The sequence below is a fragment of the Furipterus horrens genome, unplaced genomic scaffold (genome assembly GCF_987537825.1).
Source record: "Furipterus horrens unplaced genomic scaffold, mFurHor1.1.pri manual_scaffold_2, whole genome shotgun sequence".
Classification (NCBI taxonomy): Eukaryota; Metazoa; Chordata; class Mammalia; order Chiroptera; family Furipteridae; genus Furipterus; species Furipterus horrens.
In genome coordinates, this window is record NW_028327172.1 from 81,937,439 (window position 1) to 81,963,061 (window position 25,623).

The 25,623-nt window shown below is 39.2% G+C and overlaps 1 protein-coding gene across 5 annotated transcripts in view; it reads right to left on the reverse strand.

Moving 5' to 3' along the window:
* Positions 1-767: 767 nt before the first annotated feature.
* The window catches only part of IL18 (interleukin 18), an 84,043-nt gene continuing 59,187 nt past the window's right edge, over positions 768-25,623 (reverse strand). For 2 of the 5 annotated variants that reach the window (XM_090265940.1, XM_090265941.1), the window contains 5 exons: positions 19,347-19,433; positions 18,613-18,624; positions 7,072-7,206; positions 5,498-5,631; positions 768-1,009 (listed from right to left, as the gene is read on the reverse strand). In XM_090265940.1, coding sequence (XP_090122066.1) covers positions 791-1,009; positions 5,498-5,631; positions 7,072-7,206; positions 18,613-18,624; positions 19,347-19,433 — 587 coding nt within the window. In that variant the 3' untranslated portion in view covers positions 768-790. Of the gene's footprint in view, positions 1,010-5,497; positions 5,632-7,071; positions 7,207-18,612; positions 18,625-19,346; positions 19,455-25,623 lie in introns of those variants that run through there. The other 3 variants (XM_090265942.1, XM_090265939.1, XM_090265943.1) reach the window with 3 other exon arrangements.

Here is a 25,623-nt window from a genome sequence, read left to right on the forward strand (position 1 = left end):
TGAATTGGCTTTTATTAGATGCTTTTCTGCATCTATTGAGATGATTGTGTGGTTTTTATCCTTTATTTATATATTACATTAATTGATTTTGGAACGTTAAAGCATTTGCATTCCTGGGTTGAATGCCACTTGCTAAAAGTGTATAATCCTTTTTATATGTTGCTGGACTCAGGATCGATCTGATTTAAAGATATCCTGACTTTGGAAGAAATGCAGAAATTAGCCAATAGAAGTGGTCTCTTTATAAAATCTTGATGGTATATATTTTTAAATCCTCATCTGAGGGTATGTTTATTGATTTTTAGAGAGAGAGAAAGGGAGAGAGAAGAAAACATTGATGTGTGAAAGAAACATCGATTACTTGCCTCGCATACAAGCCCCAACTGGGGATTGAACCTGCAAACTTTTGGTGTATAGGATGTGATGCCCTAACCAACTGAACCACCCAGCCAGGGCAAAATATTGATGGTTTTAATGATATTCTTAACAATTAGAAAATTCAAATATCAATATTTTTCAGCATAGCCCCAAAGATTCAAAACACTCCTATTGAGTATGATTTATGTTCCAATTAACAAGATAGAATGTGTTTCCAAACTATGCATTCTTTTTTTTACATTTTGCAAATATTTTACTCATCTAGATAAGGGGGAATCAACTCAATTTTGTAAACACTTATTATTCATTTCTTAGTAGTATCTTTTGAGACCATTATACATTTTATTTTATTACTACAATTATAGGTTCTGAAAGAAAAAACCATGAAGTCCAAACAATGTAATTTTAATATCTAGTTCTTATTTTGAAGAGTGAACATTACAGATTCATCCCATGTATCCTTTTCTTTCAAAATGAGCTTGAAAAGATCATTTTCCTTTTTACAAGCTAGGAAGTATCCTTTATATAATGAAGACTCAAATTGTATCTTATTGTGATGTCCTGGGACACTTCTCATAAAGAATATGATGTCATTTCCTTCATCATTAATATCATCAGGAGGAACCATTTCCTATAGAAAAAAATATTAATTTTTAGGACATGAAAAATTAGAATATATGTGCAGTTTATTGTGAATTATATTACTGCACAGAATTAAAGAAGTTTTTATTATCATGAGTTAAGATTTAAAAAAATCTCTGAATATAAGAATACTGATCTCCTCTCCCTCTTAATTCTTAATCTCCTATTATCCATGTTCACTTTGGCTTTCCCCACCATGAAATGCACCTTCAGTTCTAGGTCTCTAGTTTTTCCCAATTTGTTAATCATACAGTTTCCTTCTCTCTTCTCCCATTGAGTGAAGTTCTTATCTGCTGAAGATGGAGTCAATTCTAACAAAGACCACAACCTTTCTGGGCTAATGTCAATTCCTGTCTTTTCTAATCATTCAGAGCTAAAGACATTGATGACCTCCACCCATAGGCCTAGCCTAGCTCTAGTTTGTGAGCCAACTGTGAGAAAGGCAGAAGTAGCAGGAATCTCAGCTTCTTCCTTTCTTCAGTGGAGGCTAGACCTGAAACTTACTGTAAACAGACCCACTACATTGTTCTCAGGCTAAGTCCTTGATTACTGTATAACCTTGCCATAGTAGTTTAGTCAGCAGCATTTGATGTTTCCTTACCAAGTACTCCAGTTCCATAATAGTCCTGAATTTCTATTCTCAAGATAGTTTATTGGCTGAGCTCTGTCCTGGAAGGCCAAATTCTTTTCTTTTTTTTTTTTAAATTAATTTGAGATAGAGGGAGAGGATGGAGGAGAGAGAGACAAAGAAACATGGATTTGTTGTTCCACTTATTTACACATTCATTGGTCAATTCTTCTACATGCCCTGACCAGGGGTCAAACCCACAACCTCAGTATATCAGGACAGTGCTCTAACCAACTCAGCTACCTAGCCAGGGCAAGGCTAAATTCTGATTTCCGCATCTTTCAGACACAGAATGGGGTTTTCTCCAGGATGGCTAGGTCATTTGAAACTATAATCCTGCTGGTCAACTAACTGACAGTACTGCCTACACTTTAAAAAAAATTGTATCATAACTATTTTTCAAGATGGACTAGAAAATCCAAGGACCACCCAAGGTTCTTTTCATGTTAATTCTGGAACCAGTAGACATTTGAACTTCATTTTGGCCCTATGGTAGCAAAAAGTCTCATGATCCTAACTAAGGATTGAAGGAGAGACCTCCAGATCCAAAATATAAACAGTATTCCAGCTTCCTCCTACAACACCTGAAAGAAGTTTCAGTGCTTCCAAACTTCTCAATCAATTATGGAATTTATAGTCATAACTCTTAACTTTTGTCCTTTATCAAGTGTGAGTCCTAAATTGATGACAGTATAAACTAGTTCTCCCATGGACACATATTTCTGCAGCTGTCTACAGTATCCCAGAATTTAGGAAGAGACCTTATGCTGGGGAGCCAATTTAGTACCTACTCTAATGTGTAAGTGAGAAATAGCCCTTAGACAAAACTTCAGAAACCCTAGGAAAGTAAGAGGGAGATAAACCTGTTAGTTCAAACCTAGCATGAGAAGTTGTTGTTGAAAGTGAGTGTATGGATAGGTAGAATAGCTGATCTCTAATCATAATTTCATGTGACATTTCAGAACAGGGACAAGGAAATTCTGGGGCAGTGGCTTTCTTTGGTTTTGGTGTTGATTATTCTTAGCCATCATAGGGAAGGTGCACAGTAAATGGATGTGGAAACAGATCTACATAATGAAATTTGAATGCTCCAAAGGGCTTAAAAGATTGTTTACATCAGGAGGGGTTGAATATCAACCCAGAGAAATTATGCTTGACGTAATGTAGGGAACCGCTCCTCGTGGTTTAGGGAATTGTAGCCCCGGCCTGAGCATGACTGCTGCTGGCATTCCGGCTGTGCTTATTTTTAAGTGTCAACATAAGGCTGTGTATGGAACATAATCAAAAGCCACTCAGAGGGTTTCTGTGGGAATTAGATTTAAAGAATGCTTATTATCCTTTAGAACTTGCTCTGCTTTCTTTATCATTATGTAACATAAACAATCTCTAGCAAGGAATGTATGAAACCTTGCACCTACTGCCAGTGTGGTGTCAAGATGTTTGATAGACCCTGACACAGACTGGTCACTGTGCCCTCTGTACTGTTACTTGTAATCTGTTACTGTCAACTGTAATCCTAATGCCTCCAAACTATTGATGATTCATGAATCTTGACCTTGTATGTCTCATGTGTATCCTCCTCAATAAAAGACATGAGGGAAGAAGGTCTAATTGCTGTTCTCCACTAGAGAGGCAGCCACCTTCCTTCCCCAAGACATAATGAAATGTCCTGGGTAAAAGTTTGTTCCGCCGTGGTCACGAAGCCTCTGCTGGACAGAGCAACTTCCAACCGAGTCTAGGGTGTGTGCGGCACCTCCGCCATAACCTAACATCTGGGTTTTCTTTCCCCTCTTCCAAGTGCATTAGCAAGTTTGAGAGAATCCAGACCATGCCTGGATGTATATACAGTATTCCTTCACTTATCGTGGGTTTTATGTTCTGGACACCCCCACTCCCCCCTGTGATAGGTGAAAATCCATGAAGTAGGAACCTTACACTTATTTTAGTATTTATATATATATTAAGGCTTTATAAACCCTTCCCACACACTTATAAACTGTTCCCAGTCCCTTATTAACCTTTCCCACTCCCTTATTAACCTTTTCCACACTTTTATAAACACTACTTATGTTCTTAAACATATTCTACATCCTTAAACCTATGTAGCTTTAACAACATATGTATATAGTACCACAAAATCCCACGATATAGCAAAAAACCCGCGATAAATAATTAAATATAATATTCTTAAAAATCCCGCGATACAGCGAGGCCACAATAAGTGAACTGCAATATAGAGAGGGACTACTGTACAAGAAACAGACACTAACAGTAACTTATTGATGAAACCTGTTGGTGTCAAGAAGGTTCTTATCCAAAGAAAACAGGGGTAACCATAAGCACTAGGACTTAATAGCCAGTAACCAACACTGAAAGGTGAGCACATAATGGCAACCAGTTGTGTCTTATTATCTATAGTAGAATTTAGTCTGTATTTATAATCATTGCTAAGATTCTTATTAGTGGGGGGAAACGAATTAAGGAACATGAGCTAAAACTAGCCCTTTTTCCCTCCTTCCCTCCCTTCCTCCAACTAATAATATTTACCGAGTTCCTTTTGGAAGCAGATTTGCTATGAAGCTTAAATGTCAGAGCTCCCCCAACCCAAATGTGCACAGGTCTTTTCTAAAGCCCTTTTCTTTCTTATTCTAAATAAATTGTCAACTTTATGCCTTTGGCAATTTTACATTCTCTTTCTTTGAAAGGCCTGCCCAAATTGTGTAGGCTTCAGGATCCTCTAAACCTGGATAAGACCCAATTCCTACTATATGACAAACATTATTTCCATCTTTTTTAACACTCCCCAGTCTCTCTCAATAATAATCCACTTATAGTTCTGGATCATCCCAGGTTCTGAATCTGCCTCTGCAGCTGAATTAGTTTTCCTTTACCATACATGGATTGAGCTGGGTTGTCTCCTTCCTTCCCTTCTGATTTGTTGCTAAGTGACAACATGTTTAATGCTCTCCACCCTGCTAGTCCATTCCCAGGTCTGGAAAGCCATTATGAAAACTAAGCTTCCTGCTTGTCAGGACAGAGAATTGGGACTCTAAACTGTCACCCAAAAGGGTGGCACTCAGGTTGGAAGGTGATGGTTAAGGGATTTTTTTGGAGGCTCTATTTGTGGCATACATACTAATTTTACTTGGATTATATTTTAGAGTTGCCCCTTGGCATGTCCATTAAGGTCACACACTAACCTTCAGTTCCCACAGCAGTATTTTACTGGCAAATTCCCTCTCAGAAACTCTTCAAGAGAAAAAAAAAAAGGAGAATAGAGAAAAAAAAAGTAGTGGCCAGAAATAATTTATACCTGGCTTTGAGATACATTATGCCATTGCTTTTACGGCTCATCTTGTTAATTTTATTCACTTAGATTTATATTAAAAATAACATACATCAACTGAAAGCTGAAGGATGCAGCCAAGAAGCAGGAATGAAACAATTAACGGTTAAAATATCATCATCATAATTCACAAAGTATGTAGAGGGTTTACAGAATGATAGTTAGCTTTATTTTGTTTAGGAAAACTTATTTGGGAAAGTCATGCAATTCTTTAATAAGTATAGTAATTCATATATGTCTTCTATATTATTATTTATCTATAGATTGATTATTCAGAAGAGCCAGGTTATGAAACAAAGGTTGTACCTCTTCTTCCCTATGGCAGACTTAGAAAAAAGCATGATGTCACAATAGATTAAAGAGTTGGACAAGTTTTAGTAACAATTTTAATGGTTCTTGGCTTCTTGCCATTCTTGTTCTAGACAAAATGTTGAACTGAGGATATTTAGGTTTTATAATTTTCTACATAAATATGACTAAAACAAATTTAGGTTTAGTCTTACCTTAAAGGAAATAATTTTGTTCTTACAGGAGAGAGTAAACATTTTATTGCACTTCACAGAGATGGTTACTGCCAAGCCTCTAGGGAGGCTATCTTTATATATATATATGATAATTTCAGTCCGAGGTGCATTACCTGCAATAAACATTAATAAATGAGAGCACTAGTTATAAGAATTTTTGCAAATCAATATTTATGAAAATTAGCCAAAGGATAATCCTTAGTAGACCCACAACTAATCCCACACTCTGAGATTCAGCCAGTTAGTTGGAGACTATATGCAGCTGCTCACACATTCTTTAAAACACAAATATGTATTACAACACAGAAGCAGCACATTATGAGTGCTCAAGAGATATTCTGAATTGTAGAAGATTGTCTTTAACTTTTAAATGCTAAACAGAGTATTAGAAATCTATCTGTTAAGGTAAAAATTCAGTATCTTTTTATTGTATTTTTTTCCATTACCACTTAGTCCCCTTATACTACCCACTCCTGCCAGCAATTGCCACACTGTTGACCACATCCATGAGTTCTTTTTCCTTTTTGTTCAGTCCCTCCACCCCTACCCTGCCCCATCCCACTTAGCTGTCATCCTGCTCTCTATCTCTGAGTCTGTCTCTATTTTGCTTGTTAGTTCATTTTGTTCATTAGATTCCACATATGAGTGAAATCATATGGTGTTTGTCTTTCCCTAACTGGCTTATTTCACTTAGTATGGATGGACCTGGAGAACATTATGCTAACTATTTTTCAATAGAGCACATTCACTGTTTCAACTCTGCCTAAACTCTGATTTTTGGAATTCATACCTTGGAAATCACAGTAAATTTATTCATTTTTCTAAGGTAATCTGAATTTCTGGTTGAAGACAGACTTATTTGAAATGCTTGTGTATTTATTTTTAATTTTGAGTTTTGAAAATGTTATCAGCAATTTCAGCTATAACCAGCAGGTATTAAGGATCCAACTCTATAGAGGTCTTATACAGTTAATGCAATTACGACGAAAGAATTGGTGATCCAGATGTGGGCCCAGAGTAGCAAGACCCCTAGCAATATCTTTAAAAACATTTTAAAAATTAAACTTATTAGGGTAACATTAATTAATAACAATATATAAATTTCAGGTGTACAATTTTATAATACAACATCTGTATACTCTATTTTGTGCCCACCACCTGAAATGTATTTTCCTTACATCACCACATATTTGACCTCCTTTACCCTTTTTGTCCTCTTTCAAACCCCTGGCAATATCTTTATTGTATCAATTTTCATTTCAACTAAAAACTTTGGATACCCTATAAAGTTTCTTGTAAGTGAAATTATTACTACCGCTATGAATTTTCATTTAAAGACTAGAAAAACATAATAGAAAAATGTAAGCATTAAAATGGAATAAGAAGTAGCTTGTCATGTCTATGTTTGTAAATATATTTATTTTTATTTTTAAATTAAAAAATTGTATTATTATTCAGTTACAGTTGTCCCAATTTCCCCCCTGTTGCTCTCCCCTGCCCCACACCCCCTTTTCTACCCCAACTCCCACAGTCAATCCCCACCCTGTTAATACCAGCACAGTCAGCATCAGTCATATCTTCAAACAGAGGATGGTTTTTCTTGGAAATGAAGAGAACTTGGTCATTTATATTTCGTACGACTGACAATCTATGTTCATGCTTGAAAAAGTGATCTGATTCCAGGTTTTCTAGAACAAACATTAAATCTCATTGAAAAATAAGGTTTTATTCTAAATTTACAAATATGCATACTATATATTTCAATTTGCAATAACCACTGATCACAATCTTCTGCTACAGAAGCAGCTGAGATAAAATTTCACAGTTTTTTAAACCCACTTCCAAAGGCACACTGTTCCTTGTTATGACTCAGGATGCTCTACCTCTGAAATTTTAAATTCAGGTATTCTGCTTTCTGATGATAATCTCTAATCCTAGTTGTTTTATACTTTCCTAAACTTCACTGAGTCCTCCTTATTCTAAAAAGGCATTTCCTGGATTTCTGGCCAAGATGAGGCCTAGACAGACATGCTGCATCACCCTCCACAACTAAGAAGAAATACAACTACCTCAAAACTAGAGACAACCAGAAGTTCCAGAAAAACTGAGCTGCATAGAAGTCCAACAAACAAAGATATAAAGAAGAAATACTCATCCAGACAGGTAGGAGGGGCAGAGCCTGGGTGAAGAGGACGAGGTGTGGTGGGTGTGGTGGCAGTGGCAGGCCGGTGGAAAGAGCCATCACATATTTTAAAAAGTGGGAAGAAACACCTGGGGGAGTGTTCCCAGCCACAGACCAGACCACACAGCTCCTGTTTCCAGCACCAGGGAAAATAAAGCCTTATTGCTTCTGACTATCCAAACCAGTGGGGGTTGGGGTGGAGGAATAAACTGCCAGTCTCTCAGTAGAATCCACTTGTTTGAAAGGCCCATAGTCCTAGAACATCTGTAGAACCACCCACTCTGGGAACGACAGCCAGGGCAACAGCTAGAGGGGCACCAGTTCCACATGGAAGTAAGAGAAGTACCTGGAAAAGGGGTGAGTGCCGAGCAAGCAGCATTGTTCCCTCTCAGACCCCTCCCTCACATATAGCACCACAACGTGGTGAAACAGGTCACCCTGTACTGACGAATCCCTAAGGCTTCACCCCTTACAATGTAACAGGTACAACAACTCTACCTGGGACGCAGAGGCAAACAAACACAGGAGCCTGTCAGAATGAGGAGACAAAGAAGTATGGCCCAAAAGGAGTAATGGATCAAGGTTCCAGTGGGAGAACTAAGCAATGAGGGGATAGCCAACCTAACAAATAAGGAGCTAGCCAACCTACCAGGTGAGGAGATAGCCAACCTAACAGATGTAGAGTTAAAAACACTGGTGATAAAGATGCTCACAGGCTTGACAGATATGCTTAAGTATGGCAAACGCATAGGGGAAGAAGTGAGGGCTATGCTAAATGAAATGAAGAAAAATCCACACAAAACAAATGGTGAAAAGAAGGAAACTGGGGTTCAAATCAATGATTTGGAACATAAGGAAGAAAAAAAGAGTCAACCAGTATAGAATGAGGAAACAAGAATCGAAAAAAATGAGGAGAGGTTTAGGAACCTGTGGGACAACTTTAAATGTGCCAACATCTGAATCATAGGGGTGCCAGAAGGAGAAAAGGAAGAGCAAGAACTTGAAAGCTTATGTGAAAAGATAATGAAGGAAATCTTCCCAAATTTGGTGAAGGAAATAGACATACAAGTCCAGAAAGCACAGAGAGCCCCAAAAAAGCTCGACCCAAAGAGGACCACACCAAGACACATCATTGTTAAAATGCCAAAGGTTCAAGATAAACAGATAATCTTAAAAGCAGCAAGAGAAAAGCGGAGAGTTACCTACAAAGGGGTACCTATTACCAGTACCTTGCAGGCAAGAAGGGACTGGCAAGAAGTATTCAATGTGATGAAAAGCAAGGACCTACAACCAAGATTACTCTATCCAGCAAAGCTATCATTTAGAATGGAAGGGCAGATGAAGTGCTTCCCAGACAGGGTAAAGCTAAAGTAGTTCATCATCACCAAGCCATTATTATATGAAATGTTAAAGGGACTTATTTAAGAAAAAGAAGACTAAAACTATGAAGATAAAAATGACAACAAACTCACAACAATCAACAACCGAATCTAAAAAATAAAAACAAGATCCAACTAAGCAAACCAGAATAGGTACAGAATCATAGGTATGGGGATCATTTGGAGGGTTATCAGCTGGGAGGGGGGAGGGGGATAAATGGGGATACGATGCAGGGTTTAAGAAGCATAATTGGTTGGTACAAAATAGACAGGGGGAAGTTAAGAATAATATAGGAAAGGGTGAAGCCAAAGAACTTATATGTACAACCCATGGACATGAACTAAGGTGGGTGGGATTCCTGGAGGGAAGGCGGGTACTGGGCAGAGGGGAACAAAGGGGAAAAAATTGGGACTACTGTAAAAGCATAATCAATAAAATGTAGTTAAAAAATAAAAAAGATAAAAAGGCATTTACTCCCTATCTAACCATCCTGTCTTCCCTTCATTCTCTATGCAGTGTGGACCTTATTGTTCATCATTTTATCTACACTTTTGCCAGCCTCTCCAGTCTCTAACTCATTTGTTCATTTGTCTTTCTGCTCCAAAACTCTCAACCTGGCTACTGGCTGCCACTGGTAAACAATTATACAAGTGCACAAACTTGTGCCTTTATAAACACATCAATTGTCAATACTTTTCTTCTTCTTTTTACAGTTCAGCACTATTTTCCATAGTCCTTAGCTGTGATTTCAAACTTTCCTTACTCTCCTCTGAATCTCCAACCATCATCTCTGCTTTCACTTTCAATAAATGATTTCCTGCTACTCCATTTTTACATTTAAGTGTGGCACCATTAGTTATTTCCTTTATCCCTCTTGTCCCAAGGGAGAATGTAGAAGAGGTGCCCTTTCTGGTATTCAAGGCTAACCTTATCTGTGCTCTGATGCAGCTTCTCCTGAAATCTTGATTTACCAATCATCCCCTCTCCTCCGTTAACCCAGAAACTCTATTTTCTTGATTTTTTTTCCCTATAGAAGCAATCATAAAAGACTTCTGGTCAAAATGGCAGCACAGGTAATCATGGTTCGCTTCCTCAGGCAACCACATCAAAATTACAACTAAAATATAGAACAACCATCACTCAAAACTGTCAGAAATTGAGTTGAATGGAAGTCTGACAATTACAGAGTTAAAGAAACTATATCCATCTAGACTGGTAGGAGGGATGCAGATATAGAATGGGCTGGTCCCACATCCCTGCGTGGTGGGTAAAAATTTGGGAGGGATATCATGGAGTGAGAAGTCTCAGCCTCACACCAGGCCTCCCAGCCTCTCCTCCCACCCCCCCATCTCAGGATTCCAGTGCTAGGAAGATACATCCCCATAACTTCTGGCTGCAAAAAACAGTGGAGATTGAGTAGGTGGAAGAAATTGCTGTAGTCCTAAGCAGTTTCCCTTAAAGACCCCACACACAGACTTACACAGATGCACTCCCTCTGAACTCCAGCACCACCAGGGAAGCAGCTTGAAAGGCACCAGGGTCATACAGGGAGGAACTGAAGTGTCTGGCATCAAGGCAGGAGCTGGAGGACAGCTTTCTCCCAAACACAAAGGCAGGCAGAGGCCACTGTCACTTTTCTGAGCTCTTCCCCTCACAGAGCCACAGAGTCACAGAGTCAGCAGGCAGGTGCCATATCTGAGATTCTGTAAACCTGGATAACACTGTTTGCCCCACTCTGGAGATCACCTGAGACTCTATCCCACCCAAACTGTTAACTGTGACTTTTCCATATGAAAGGCTGATCTTGGCTCATGTTTCACAACTTTCTAAATTCTATCAAACAAGCAACAGCTAATGGCCCAGGTCCAACACTAGCAGCAGCCAGCCTAGATTCACAGCTTGGCTTGACCTGGGAATCTCCAGCCCAGCACAAGTAGCAGCCATCTCAGGTTGCTTTATAGCTCATGCAGGGTGGCCCCAAGCAGAGAGCACAGGTGGGGGCTGACCTTGGCCTGTACTACCCAGGGCCTGCACACCCAGTGAACAGCTATGGACCACATAGGGATATCACCACCATGCCCCTACACAGCTGATCTTCCACAGAAGGCAGAGGTTGGTGGTCAGTGGTAATAGCCAGTCCTTGCAGCTGACTGGCCTGGGTAAGTCCTTCCCATTGACCTGCCACAGCAATCAAGGATCGACTACAAGAGGATGGTGTACTCAGCCCACATGGAGGGTGTAGCTCAAGTACACAGTTTGAGTGATTGGGGAGGGGGGCTGTGCCACTGGACCCTACAGGACACAACACAGGGAGGCTGCCAAAATGAGGAGATGAAGGAACATGGCCCAAATGAAAAAATAGGTCAAAATTACAGAAAAAGAACTAAACAGAATGGAAATAAACAACCCATCAGATCCATTGTTCAAAACATTGGTTATAAGGATGCTCAGGGAACTTAGTGAGGACCTCAACAGCATAAAAAAGATCCAGTTGAACTGAAGGACATACTAATTGAAATAAAGAACAATTTACAGGGAAACAACAGTAAGTGGATGAAGCCAGGAACTAAATCAATGATTTGGAACATAAGGAAGCAAAAATCAACCAATCAGAACAAGAAAAAAGAATCTAAAAAAACAAGGGTAGTGGAAGCAGCCTCTGGAACAACTTCAAGTATTCCAACACTCACATTATAGGGGTGCCAGAAGGAGAAGAGAAGGAGCAAGAAATTGGAAACCTTTTTGAAAAAATAATGAGTGAAACTGCCCTAATTTGGTGAAAGAAATAGACATGCAAGTCCAGGAAGCATAGAGAGTTCCAAACAAGATGGATGCAAAGAGGCCCACTTGAAGACACATCATAATTACAATGTCAAAGGTTAAATACAGAGAGAATCTTAAAAGCAGCAAGAGAAAAGAAATTAGTTACCTACAGGAAAGTTCCCATAAGACTGTCAGCTGATTTCTCAAAATAAACTTTGCAGACCAGAAGAGATTAGCAAGAAATATTCAAAGTCATGAAAGGAGGGACCTCTAGCCAAGATTGCTCTATCTAGCAAAGCTATCATTTAGAATCAAAGGGCAGATAACGAGCTTCCCAGACAAGAAAAAGCTAAAGGAGTTCATCATTGTCAGAACATGGAGGTAGCTAGTATACACACCTGGACTTTTGGTATATGTTGATCAACCTGGCCTTAGCCAGGGCTCCCCCAGGATATGTTGATGGACCTAGCCTGTTCCCACAGGATATGTTAATGGATTTAGCCTGGACCAGCAGAATATGTTAACTAACCTGGTGGGAGGGAAAAGCAATGAGATGCAAATGACCTACTGAATATGTTGATAAGCAAACTCACCCTCACCAAAGTGTGTGGTTGACAAGTATAAAAAAGGTGGTTGCAGAAGTCCAGACAGGCTATTTACAGGCCCATGAGTAGGACTGGGAGTCTCCATTCCCCTATTCCCTTGTTCCTACAGGTCCACGAGGAGGACCAAGAGTCACCATTCCCCCATTTCCCTTGCTGCTATGGGCCCTCGAGTTGGTCCAGGAGTTGCTTCTCCCCTCAACCTCTTTCCCCATTTTGTTCCCTCAATAAACCAGTTACTTGCTTTCACAGTGGTCTCTGGGTGATTTCTTAGAGCAGACTGCCCTGATAATCATTGACAAATCATTACTATATAAAATGTTAAAGGGAATTATTTAAGAAGAAGATCAAAACTATGAACAATAAAATGGCAAAAATACATATCTATCAACAATTGAATCTAAAAAACAAACTAAGCAAATAAGAACAGACAGAATCATGGATATGGAGAGCATTTTGATGGTTGCCAGGTGGGAGAGGGTTGGGAAGGAACTGGTGAAGGTGTTAGGAGATTAAGAAGTACAAATAGGTAGTAAAAGATAGCCATGGGGATGTAAAGTACAGTATAGGAAATGAAGTAGCCAAAGAACTTATAGGCATGACCCATGGACCTGAACAATGGTGTGGGACTGCCTAAGGGAGTGGGGGTTGCTGGGTGGAGGAGGACAAAGGGGAAAATAGGGACAGTTGTAATGCTGTAATCAATAAAATTTAGAAAGTAATACATAAATAAATAAACAAAACAAAACAAAAAAGCAATCAGAAAAATGTGTAAATATTTCTCTACAAGAATGCTTATGGGAGCACTGTTAATAACAAACTGGAAATAATTTAAATGTCCATAACTTGGGGATTGATCGAATAAATTCTGATATGCTCTTATTATGGAATATCAGGAATTTAATATAACTAATTATTCATTGCCACGAAATGATGTCCATGTATTAAACTAGAAAAAGAAGCTTAGGTATAGCATTACACCCCTCCCCACACATACACATAGGGTAAGGACAAAGTATGTTTATAGTTGTAATACAAATAATATACTAATTAATAAATAATACAGGAATAAGCTCTCTGTTTCACATGCTCTCTACTATAAACCTACTTTTGCCCACATATATATTTAAAGTATAGAAATATTACATCAAAATGATAGTAATGATTATTTCTAGGTCATTTTCATGTTTTTATTTTTATGTTCTTCATTGTCTGAATTATTTATAACACATTATTTTTATAATCAGGAAAAGCACAAAGCTCTTTTCATTTTGAGATTTAAAACTCCTCCATCAATCATATTTTACTCAGTAGCTAGCCTTGTTTCTCCTTTTAATAGTGGAGCTTCTGGCAAGAACTGTATCATTCCCTCATTTCCATTCACTCTTTTACTCATTTCAGTCTGCCTTTGCTTCCATTTCTACCAATCTTGTTTTACCAATATCAACTCCTTATTGTCAAATATAATAGTTGCTTTCCCATCATTGATTATCAAGGCTGCAAAATTCAACACAGTGCCTATTACCTGTACCTCCACCTTGAAAATCTCTCCTGGGATTCTATGGCATTCTTTTAATTTTTCTTCTTCCTCCAGAGTTACTCTCTTTTATTTATTAGCTTCTCTTTTTACTGCATCCTCAAACACAGGTATTCTACTGAGTTTAGTCCTTGGCTTTTACTTTCCACTCTGCATTTCCTCTGATTTGTTTTTTTATTCTAATAGCTTCAGATGTCATTTCTATACATAAGCCCCCATAGCTGTATCTCCAGTCAAAATTTTCATCCTGGGTACAGAAGTATTATGTCCAAGAGTCTACTGTACATTTCCGCTACGATGTCCCACAGACAAGATACAAAACTAAATCCATCATCTATCTTCCTCTTTTCTCTGCATACCACTTTACCTGCTCTTCCTCTTCTGTTTTCTATTTCACTGAATGGTACAAATCACCTAAGTGAGAAACACAAGCATCATCTTTCTCTCTATTGCCTTCCAAGTCCAACCCGAAAGTACTTGGATTCTTCCAAGTATTTCTAAAATTCATTCACAACTCTTCATGGGCAACCAGTTGTGCCTGCCTTAATGTATGTTCCCACAATTTCTTTCTTTCTTTCTTTTTTTTTTTTTTTTTTTTGCTCAGTTGGATTTTGTTTTTTATTTTGTAGATTCAGTTGCTGATAGTTGTGAGTTTCTCGTCATTTTAATGTTCATAGTTTTGATCTTTTTCTTAAGTACGTCCCTTTGATATTTTATATAATAAGGGCTTGGTGATGATAAACTCCTTTAGCTTTACCTTATCTGGGAAGCACTTCATCTGCCCTTCCATTCCAAATGATAGCTTTACTGGATAGAGTAATCTTGGTTGTAGGTTCTTGTTTTTCATCCTTTGAATATTTCTTGCCAGTCCCTTCTTGCCTGCAAAGTTTCTTTTGAGAAATCAGCTGATAGTCTAATAGGCACTCCTTTGTAGGTAACTGTCTGCTTTTCTCTTGCTGCTTTTAAGATTATCTCTTTATCTTGAACCTTTGCCATTTTATTTTTTTTATTTTTTAATGTGTTTTATTGATTATAATATTACATTTGTGCCAATTTCCCTTCCCTCTGCTCCCCTCCACCCGGTGGCCCCCCTCCCTCCAGTTGTCCCCCCCTTTTAGATCATGTCCATTAGTTGTGCATACAGTTCTTCTCAACCTCTCTCTGTCTATTTCATTCCCTCCTACCATGATCCTTAATTCCTATATCATCTCCCTCCCTCTCCCCATTCCCCCTCCCTGTTGACCTCCCCCCAATATGTTCCCCGTACCTATAGTTCTTTTTCCACTCTCGTTGCCTGTTTAGTTTGCCTTTGTTTCAATTCCCTAGCTTCTGTTGTTTCTTGTGATGCAGTTTTCATTTTAGATTTCATTGTCTTGATCCTCCTTTTTCTAAACCAGTCCCTTTAACATCTCATATAACAGTGGTTTGGATCTAATGAACTCTTTCAGTTTTATTTTGTCCTGGAAACACTTTCCCTGTCCTTCTATTCTGAATGACAATTTCGCTGGATAGAGTATTCGTGGTTGTAGGTTTTGGATTTTCATTACTTTGAATATTTCTTGCCAGTCCCTTCTTGCCTGCAGGGTCTCCCTTGAGAAGTCAGCTGATAGTCTAATTGGGACCCCTTTGTACATGATTCTTTTCTTCTCTCTTGCTGCTTTTAAGATTCTCTCTTTATCTTTAATTTTTGACATTTTGATTATAATGTGTCTTGGAGTGGTTCTCCCTGGGTCCAGTTTTTTTGGAACTCTCTGTGCTTCCTGGACCTGTAAGTCTATTTCCTTCCCCAAGTCTGGGAAGTTCTCCTTTATTATATTTTCACTCAATTTTTCAAGTTCTAGTTCATCTTCCTCGCTCTCTGGCAAACCAATGATTCTTATGTTGGGCCTTTTATAGCTGTCCCAGAGGTTTCTGATCCTCTCATCGTTGCTTCCCATTTCCTCTCCCTGCATTGGTTGACTGCTTGTTCCTTCTCCATATTCCAGTTTGTTGAAATGAACTCTGGATTTTTTTTCCTCACCATCTGTCTCGTATGTGGTTTTGTTCCTTTCGTTATGAGTGTTTTTCGCTTCTTTCTCATCTTTTTCCAGATCTTTTGTGAATTCTGTAAGCCACCTGATAACAATGGCCCAGAACTGAGCATCTGACAGGTTTCTTATCTGTTCATCTGTCAGGTTCTCCATCTGTTGCCTGGTGAGCTGTGCCACCGGGATTTCTATAGTTGTCTGCCTCATTTTGACAGATGCGTTTTGTTTTCTTGGGCTGGCTGTAGGGGGCAGTGCCTGTGTACTCGTAATGACCCAGCGACCGGCGCCGTTCGGCAGCCTTTCTTGCTGTGCCGTGGTGCTTTGTCGTCACAATCCAGCGACCGGTGCCTGTCCGCGACCTATTTCGCAGCCCTGTGGCGCTTTCTTTGGGGGCGGGGGTCCAAGATGGATTCACACAGTTATTCCGCTAGGAGACCGGGATCCGTCCTCCCGCCCCCCCTGGGCTTCACTGTTCAAGGCGATGTGGTGGCTGCTTTCCCCAGCGTTGGGGTCGCGAGCTGCCGGGGGTTCGACTGCAGCCGGGGTTGTTCTCCCCGCCGCTGTCCCAGGTGCGACCGCAAACAGCACCGCCCCCTTTCGCTCCCCTTACCTGCCCAAAGGGCGCCGCTGGTTTATAACTTCATATGTTGGGCTTCCGTGTAGTTTTATTTTCTGGAATTTCTAGTTATCCTTTGTTTTGAAGTAGTTGTATTCCTCTCTAGTTGTAGAGGGAGACCTAGCGCGTCCGTCTAAGCCTCCATCTTGGCCGGAAGTCGAACCTTTGCCATTTTAATTGTGATGTGTCTTGGTGTGGTCCTCTTTGGGTCTAGATTGTTTGGGACTCTCTGTGCTTCCTGGACTTGTATGACTATTTCCTTTGCCAAATTTGGGAAGTTTTCCTTCATTATTTTTTCACATAAGCTTTCAATTTCTTACTCTTTCTCTTCTCCTTCTGGCACCCTTATGTTTCAGACGTTGGTATGTTTAAAGTTGTCCCAGAGGTTCCTAAACTTCTCATTTTTTTCAATTCTTGTTTCCTTATTCTGTACTGGTTGGCTGTTTTTTTCTTCCTTATATTCCAAATAACTGATTTGAAGCCTGGTTTCCTTCCCTTCACCATTTGTTTTGTGTGGATTTTCCTTCGTTTCATTTAGCATAGTCTTCACTTCTTTCCTTATGCATTTGCCATACTTAAGCATATCTGTCAAGCCTGTGAGCATCTTTATCACAAGTGTTTTTAACTCTACATCTGTTAGGTTGGTTATCTCCTCATCTGTTAGGTTGCCTATCTCCTTGTCACTTAGTTCTCTACTGGAACCTTGATCTGTTCCTTCTTTTTGGGCCATACCCCTCTGTCTCCTCATCTTGACAGGCACCTGTGTTTGTTTGCCTCTGTGTCTTAGTAGAGGTGTTGCACCTGTTACATTGTAAGGGGTGAAGCCTTAGGTATTTGTCAGTAGAGGGCGACCTGTTTCACCACGTTGTGGTGCTGTGTGTGGGAGGGGTATGAGAGGGAACAATGCTGCCTGCTCAGCACTTGCCCCTTTTCTAGGCATTTCTCCCCCTTCTGTATGTGACTGGTGCCTCACTAGCTGTTGCCCTGGATCTTGTTCCCAGAGTGGGTGGGTCTGCGGATGTTCTAGGACTGTGAGGCCCCTTTAAACAAGGTGACTCTGCTGAGGGACCGGCAGTTTCTTCCTCTGCCACAACTTGTTTTCACAGTCAGAAGTAATGAGGCTTTATTTTCCCTGGCACTGGAACTGTGAGGTGTGCGGTCTGGTCTGGTGCTGGGAGTGCTTCCCAGGTGTCCCTCCGTACTTTTTAAAACATGTGTCTGCACTTTCCGCTGGCCTGCTGCTGCCACCACCACACCGCAACCTCTCTCCCCCGGCTCCGCCCCTCCTACCTGTCTGGATGAGTATTTCTTCTTTATATCTTTGTTTGTTGGACTTCCATGCAGCTCAGTTTTGTGGAACTTCTGGTTGTCTCTAGTTTTGAGGTAGTTGTAATCCTTCTTACTTGTGGAAGGAGATGCAGTGTGTCTGTCTAGGCCTCCATCTTGGCTGGAAGTCCCCCACCCCTAATTTCTTATAGGGACTACAACAGCTTCTTAATTGGCACCCCCTCCCCTTTTTTTGGTCCTACATCAATTCTTTTAAAAAAGATTTTATTGATCTATTCTTAGAGGGTAAGGGAGGGAGAAAGAGAGGAAGAGAAACATTGAAGTGAGAGAGATACATCGATCTGCTGCTTCTCGCATGTGCCCTGACTAGGGATTGAAACCACAATGCAGGCATGTGCCCCGATCAGGAACTGAACTGGCAACCTTTTGCTTTGCAGGAAGACGCTCAACCAACTGAGCCTCACCAGTCAGGGCTAGAGAAACAATTTTTCTAGAGATTCTCTTTTTTATCCTTTATGGTCAACTTTATTCCAAGGCTGTACTATTGGGTCCACATTCCTTTGAGGGAAGATTAGCTTCTCAAATAGATTGGTACCAGTTTCTCTCAGCTGAGAATGGTGATATAGATGTGTCTGTGGAATGCTTACTCAAGGAGCTATTTTTACTTTTGCAAAAGAAGAGAAGTAAATTTATACTTTACCATCATCTTCAGCTAAAGGGAAAAACAGAGAAACAAAATATGTTAAATTTTGTACTTGAATTCAGAATTTCCTCTCACCTTACCTTTTATTACTCTTTCCTGCCACTCCCCAATCTTTAACCCCTGTCTTACTGGTGACAGTCTTTGTTGGTAGCCCCATCAGAAATATTATATATGAAACCTAGATCTAGGGTTATAAGTAAAAATTTGCAGCTAAAAAGAAATTTTATAAAGTGATAGATTTTATTCTTAAAATAAAGGATAAAATCAGGATTTTCAATGAAGCTTTCAAATGAAGACAAATAGCCTATGGAAGACTAATTGTAAGGATATGTTTGTATTTATTAAATATATTTACATTATATGATATAGCTAACTCACAGAGTTCTAGGTTTAAGGTATCTCTTATATAATTTGCAAATTTTCTTTGGGACATTGTATTCTCTGAATGCACCCAACTTTATGGAATTTTCATGATGTGCACTTGCTGCCACCTTGAAAGTAGGCTACTGCTAACTATAGTGCCAGGTTGTGTGATGGGACAAGGTGCTGAGATCTTGGATATATTATGGTTAAGCTCTAGAAACTCAATTTCTTTTTTTTCCAGAGAAGAATATCATTAGCATTAAAATAGAATTTGATGACAGTAAGGAGTCACTTAATAGTTTATCTCACAACACTTTTTCTAGCTGAATACATTTATTTATCTGAACCCTCTATTGCTTTAGACTTACCTACAAAGTAAAGTGTGTTGTCAATAAATTTCATTTCCACAAAATTGATGCAATTATCTTCTACTGGTTCAGCAGCCATTTTTATTCCTAATGAAAGCAAAGGGTCATCTGTTAAAAGATAATGATTGTTCCTTTTACACAAAAGGAATCTTTATTCCTTGCTGCCTTTTACTACCTCCAAACTCAGAAGCCAGTGTACCACCAAGTATGCTGACAAACACTCTAGACATTTAATAAATGCCGGGAGTCTTCATCTTATGAATATACATGTTCAAACCTTCTCTTGCAAACCATCAGGTAGTTGGTATCTAGAAAGCATTTTTTCATTAAACAATGTTACAAAGAGTGAATAAGTGACCCATCATTGAACTGAATTATTGCCCTATTATTGAACTGTATTATATTATCAATATAAATATAAGATGCCAGAAACAACCTAATCCTGTCTTTAACTAGAGATGGGTTCTATCTGACTTATAACCAATGGGTTCCTGTGTGTGAGAGAGCAAAGGTTTGTTATCAAAGTGATAAAGGTGAGGTAATGATAAATTTGGTGCTTCCACCTGGGAGTGGGGGTGAGCAAGAGGAGGCTGAAGGGATAAGGCATCTGAGGGCCCTCTTTCTCCTTGAGCAGTGGCAGTTTTTTATCTAGAATCTGGATATTATGCTTTTTACAGAAGTAGTACATAAATGCAAAATTTCTGCTGAAAAATCAAATAATATAGGACTTGAAAATGTCAAATTTTGTTTTTTCCCCCTGTTCCAGCCTACTCCAACCCCCTCCTATATGGCGTATATATTTTCAGACCTATGTCTATGTATCAGGGCTTCTAAATCTGGGAAATTTGTGAACTTGGATGGGAAAAAAATACATATGGGTGGAGCAAAAGTAGGTTTACAGTTGTTCATATGGAAAATAATACAATAATTAATAAATAATAATACAAAAATAAACTGTTTCATGTACTCACAACTGTAAACCTACTTTTGCCACACCCTGTATTTATTTTCTCTAACTTCTAATTAAAATTTAGCAGTTCCTTTCATTATGTTATAGGAAACAAACCACAGTATTACTACAATAGTAGTCACTAATAGAAATACAGAAGAAGGGGAAGGGTCTAGTCAAAGAACATGTATAAATGACCCATGGACATGAACAACTGGGTGAAGACTGACTGTGGGAGTAGGGGTGGGCAGGGTGCAGGGAAGCAATAGGGAAAAAAAATGAGACAACTGTAATAGAAAAACAAACAAACAAAAATATTTTAGTGGGGGAAAAAGAAAATACAAAGAATGGAAATGCAATTTTAGTGAATATTAGAAGGACAAGGATTTTCCTTCACACTGTATATTTTTCTCCTTACCTGATTCCTCCAGAATTTGGCATTCTCAAGAAGTAAGTAATGACATAAGTTTCTTTGCATAAAATTAGTAAGACCAGTTGTTAATAGAGGTTTTGTTGACCAAGACTTTGACTGGAATGTCATGCCTAAAAGAGACATGCTTGGGCTCTGGTTGTTACCAAAAAACCCTGAGAAACTAGGATTGACTTTTGAAGGTAGTAAAAGCACACGAGAGAAAAGGCCTTGTACCTTGGTTGGTTGTGCAGCCCATGGCAATCTCTCCAGGGAAGAAATGAAGGTTGCTTTCCTGAAAGATGGCTAGAAGGGACCTTAAGGCACAATGGAAAACCTGAAAGACTTGGAAAAGACAAGTGTTTACAGGCACAGCTGAATGGCAGGTATGTGGTTCAGCTCCTGTGCCCCGAATGGCAGACTGAAAGTCACCCTAAGGATTCCTAATGTAAGTTCCAGCAAACCAGACTTAAAGATCATATGTGATCATTTGCTGCACTTGTAGTATTTATGCAAATAAACAGGATAAATTAAAAATGGACTTAATACAATCCCTTTAATGACAAGGAGCGTAATCTTAAGGAGAAAAATCGTGATTCGAGGAAAGTCACAATGCTCAGTGGTAGACTATAAAGTAGTGCAGCTAACCATTTTTAAAGTTTCTCTTCATGTGAAGTTTGTGTTCATTTGAAAGTTAAACCAAGTCTGTGGCATCATCAAAGGTGCTTTATTTACAGGCAAGAAGAATGTCAAATGCCTTGTAACTAGATGTCTTTCCAATAAGACAGTCTTACAGATTTAGAGACTGGTGTGGGTTATGCTGCATAAATTAACATGTGTTTTCTGTTTTCAAAGGGCATTAGCCTATGATCTCATTACCTGAGTGATTATCTGTACGTATAGGCCTCACTTAATCCTGTCTGCATTGCTGCCTCCTGAGACTCAATGGTGTGGCTAAACTAAGTGGCTGGAATACAAGGATGCCAGCCTGTTAAACCAAGCACGCCATTGTCTGGGGACAGCCAACTGATCTGGAGTCTGCAAGATCCTTCCCCATGTGGGAAGATCACCCTCCCCATCACACCCCACTCTTATTAGGGATTTCTGGACCCAAGGGTAGGTAGGACAATGACCATGCCCAGCTTGAAGCAGCTAGAGGAGCATAAGACCTTCGCCCATGGTCCTTTATAAGGTTATGAAGGGTCTTAAGTGGGGGGGGGATTGTTATTTGTTATTGTTATAAAAAAATAATTAATTAGTTAATCATAAAAAAAAGAATAATATGGGAAAGCATGAGGCTGGAGGGCTTGTATGCACGGCCCATGGACGTGGACTGAGGGGAGGGGATTGCTGAGGGAGGGGGGTACTGGGCACAGGGGAGGAAGGGGGAAAGAAATTGAAACTATTATAACAGTATAATCAATAAAATATACTTAAAAAATACAGATTTCCTATTATGTTGTAATAGTTGCAGAGATCTTGAAATACATGATTTAAACTCTTCCTACTTTGAAATATATGGAAGTTATTAGTCCCATAAATAGATTTTGTTATTTTTTAAAAAAATATTTATTTACTTTTAGAGAGAAGGGAAGGGAGGGAGAAAGAGAGGGAGAGAAGCATCGATGTGCAAGAGATACATCAATCAGTTGCCTCTCGTGTGCCCCCAACTGGGGACCTGGCCTAAAACCCATGCATGTGCCTTGACTGGGAATTGAACTAGTGACCGGTTTGCAGGCTGGCACTCAATCCACTGAGCCACACCAGCCAGGGCTAGATCTTGTTATTTAATGTGTTAATAAAGAGGCACATATGCACTATACTAGAATTTGTTTGAAAAAATTTTCACAATGCTATTTTAATATGTTTCCTTTATAATCCTAAGTACTTAATTTTATGTAGATAAAAACATTACCTGAGAAGGGGTTCACAAACTTTATCAGATTGCCCATGAAGGGGATCTATACCACAGAAATTATTAAAAGGCCCTACTCCAGAGTTCAGGAGTACCTTGGGTCCCTGAGGGAAGTTATGGTTAGGGCTCCAAAGAAGGTGGGTTGGATCATAATTGTCATTGGTGTATAGAAGGGTATTTATAAGTTTATGCTCAGAGGTATAAAACGGACTCAAATTTTTCTAGCATAGTCTGCTAAGGCCAAATATTTATGGTAGCAGAATCAGGAAATAAAAATCCAGTTGCAAAAACTTAATTCAAATTAAGCTAACCCCAAATCCTTTTTAGTTGGTGGCTACTTAACAGGTAGGTGCAGTTGCTTACACACATATAAATGTGAATAGTTATTAAATTGTAGATATATAATATACAAGCACCTATGTATAAAAATTGGTGAAATAATGACTAGGGTGGTCTTCTCTACAAACTTTAACATTATGTAATGCACTCAAATTTTATGAAAGTAATTTATCTGAAAAGTACTAAGTAATATGTTTAAGAATTGGATAGAATTAGTAGTATTTACTACTGGTTTTAGTTAGTGAGTGAATGGATTTAGAGAAGGACAAAATTACTTAAAAATAATAATACTACAGAATATTTGAATTCATTCACCTACTAATTGTTGCGTATCCATTATGTATTAGGCATGGAGCTAGAAAGTTGACAAAACACAGGCGGGAGACTTATTTCCTACTCTCCAATTACTCAGAGTTTAGTGACAAATATATAAACAATTACAAAATAGTACAATAAATTTGTAATAATTGGATTTATAAGAGATCCTCTCTGGCTGGTGGTGTTGAAGGCTTCTTAGAGGAAAAGATATTGTGCTGCCTTGAAAGAGAGGCAGGCATTTTCAATGTCAGGGGAAGGGCATTCCACTAAGAGAACAATGTGAGCAAAAGCCAGGAAGCAGAGAGGCAGAGAGAACATGGCTTGTTTGGAGACTCATAATTTTTACCATAATTAAAGCAAATGTAGTCACATTTTATAGGAAGAAGCATTTCTGAAGATCTCATCATAGTTCAAAATTAAGTTTTCCTTTGGAATAAGTATAAATGCATATGAGGAAATATCTTTGCAATCCATAAATCTACAACAACTGAAGTATTTTCTTTCTTTCTTTAACTTTTACAGCATTATTACTAATGTTTTGCAGTGTTTACTTTACACAGGCAATCATAGTGATACTTTGGCCTTTTAATATCGTTTACTTGCATATAAATTTTATACTACTTTATTTCTCTGTTTTTTATCACAACCAGTAATAATAGCCCTTAGCACTTTGATAACATCATTTCAAATATGAAAATATTTTAAATTATAATAGTAGTGAATGTTAAAAAATTAATAGCACAATACCTGTATGTCTAAAGAATTTCTGAAATATTTCAAGAATAACCTTGCCGGACTTCTGGCCATGAGAGAGACCTAGATAGACACACTACATCTCCCTACAGAACTAGGAAGGAATAAAACTATCTCAAAACTAGAGACAACCATAAGTTCCAGAAAATCGAGCTGCATGGAAGTCCAACAAACAAAGATATAAAGAAGAAATACTCATCCAGACAGGTAAGAGGGGTGGAGCCAGGGTGGAGAGGAAGCAGTGTGGCAGCGGCAGCAGTGGCAGGCCAGCAGAAAGCGCAGTCACACACTTGAAAAAATAGAGAGGGACACCTGGGGAGGGCTCCCAGCACCAGACCAGACACTGCAGCTCAGGGTTCCAGCGCCAGGGAAAATAGAGCCTCTTTGCTTCAGTGAAAACCGGTGGGGGTTGGCATGGAAGAAGAAACTGCCAGTCTCTCAGCAGAGTCTGCTTGTTAAACCCCCACGGTCCTAGAATGTCTGCAGAACCACCCACTCTGGGAACCACAGCCAGAGCAACAGCTAGAGAGGCACCAGTCCCATACAGGAAGTGGGAGAAGTGCCTAGAAAAGGGGCAAGTGCTGATCAAGTGGTACTGTTCCCTCCCCCACATACAGCGCCACAATGTGGTGAGACAGGTTGCCCTGTACTGACGAATACCTAAGGCTTCACCCTTTAGAATATAACAGGTGTGACAGCTCTACCTAAGACACAGAGGCAAGTAAACACAGGAGCCTGTAATGATGAAGAGACAGAGAAGTATGGACTAAAGAGGGAATGGATCAAGGTTCCAGTGGGAGAACTAAGTGATGAGGAGATAGCCAACCTAATAGATGTAGAGTTCAAAACACTGGTGATAAGGATGCTTACAGACTTGATAGATATGTTTAAGTATAGCAAATGCAGAAAGGAATAAGTGAAGGCTATGCTAAATGAAATGAAGGAAAACCCACATAAAACCAATGGTGAAGAGAAGAAAACCAGGCTTCAAATCAAGGATTTGGAATATAAAGAAGAAAGAAACAGTCAACCAGTACAAAATGAGGAGAAAAGAACTGAAAAAAATGAGAAGAGGCTTAGGAACCTCTGGGACAACGCTAAACATACCAACATCTGAATAGGGGTTCCAGAAGGAGAAGAGGATGAGCAAGAAATTGAAAGCTTATGTGAAAAAATAATGAAGGAAAACTTCCCAGATTTGGCAAAGGAAATAGACATACAAGTCCAGGAAGCACAGAGAGTCCCAAACAAGCTAGACCCAAAGAAAACCACACCAAGACACATCATAATTAAAATGCCAAAGGTTCAGGATAAAGAGAGAATCTTAAACGTAGCAAGAGAAAAGAAGACAGCTACCTACAAAGGGGTGCCTTAAAGACTAACAGCTGATTTCTCAAAAGAAACTTTGGAGGCAAGAAGAGGTTGGCAAGAAGTATTTAATATGATGAAAATCAAAGACTTACAACCAAGACTACTCAATCCAGCAAAGCTATGATTTATAATGGAAGGGCAGATGAAGTGCTTTCCAGACAAGGTAAAGCTAAAGTAGTTCATCATTATCAAGCTATTATTATATGAAATGTCAAAGGGACTT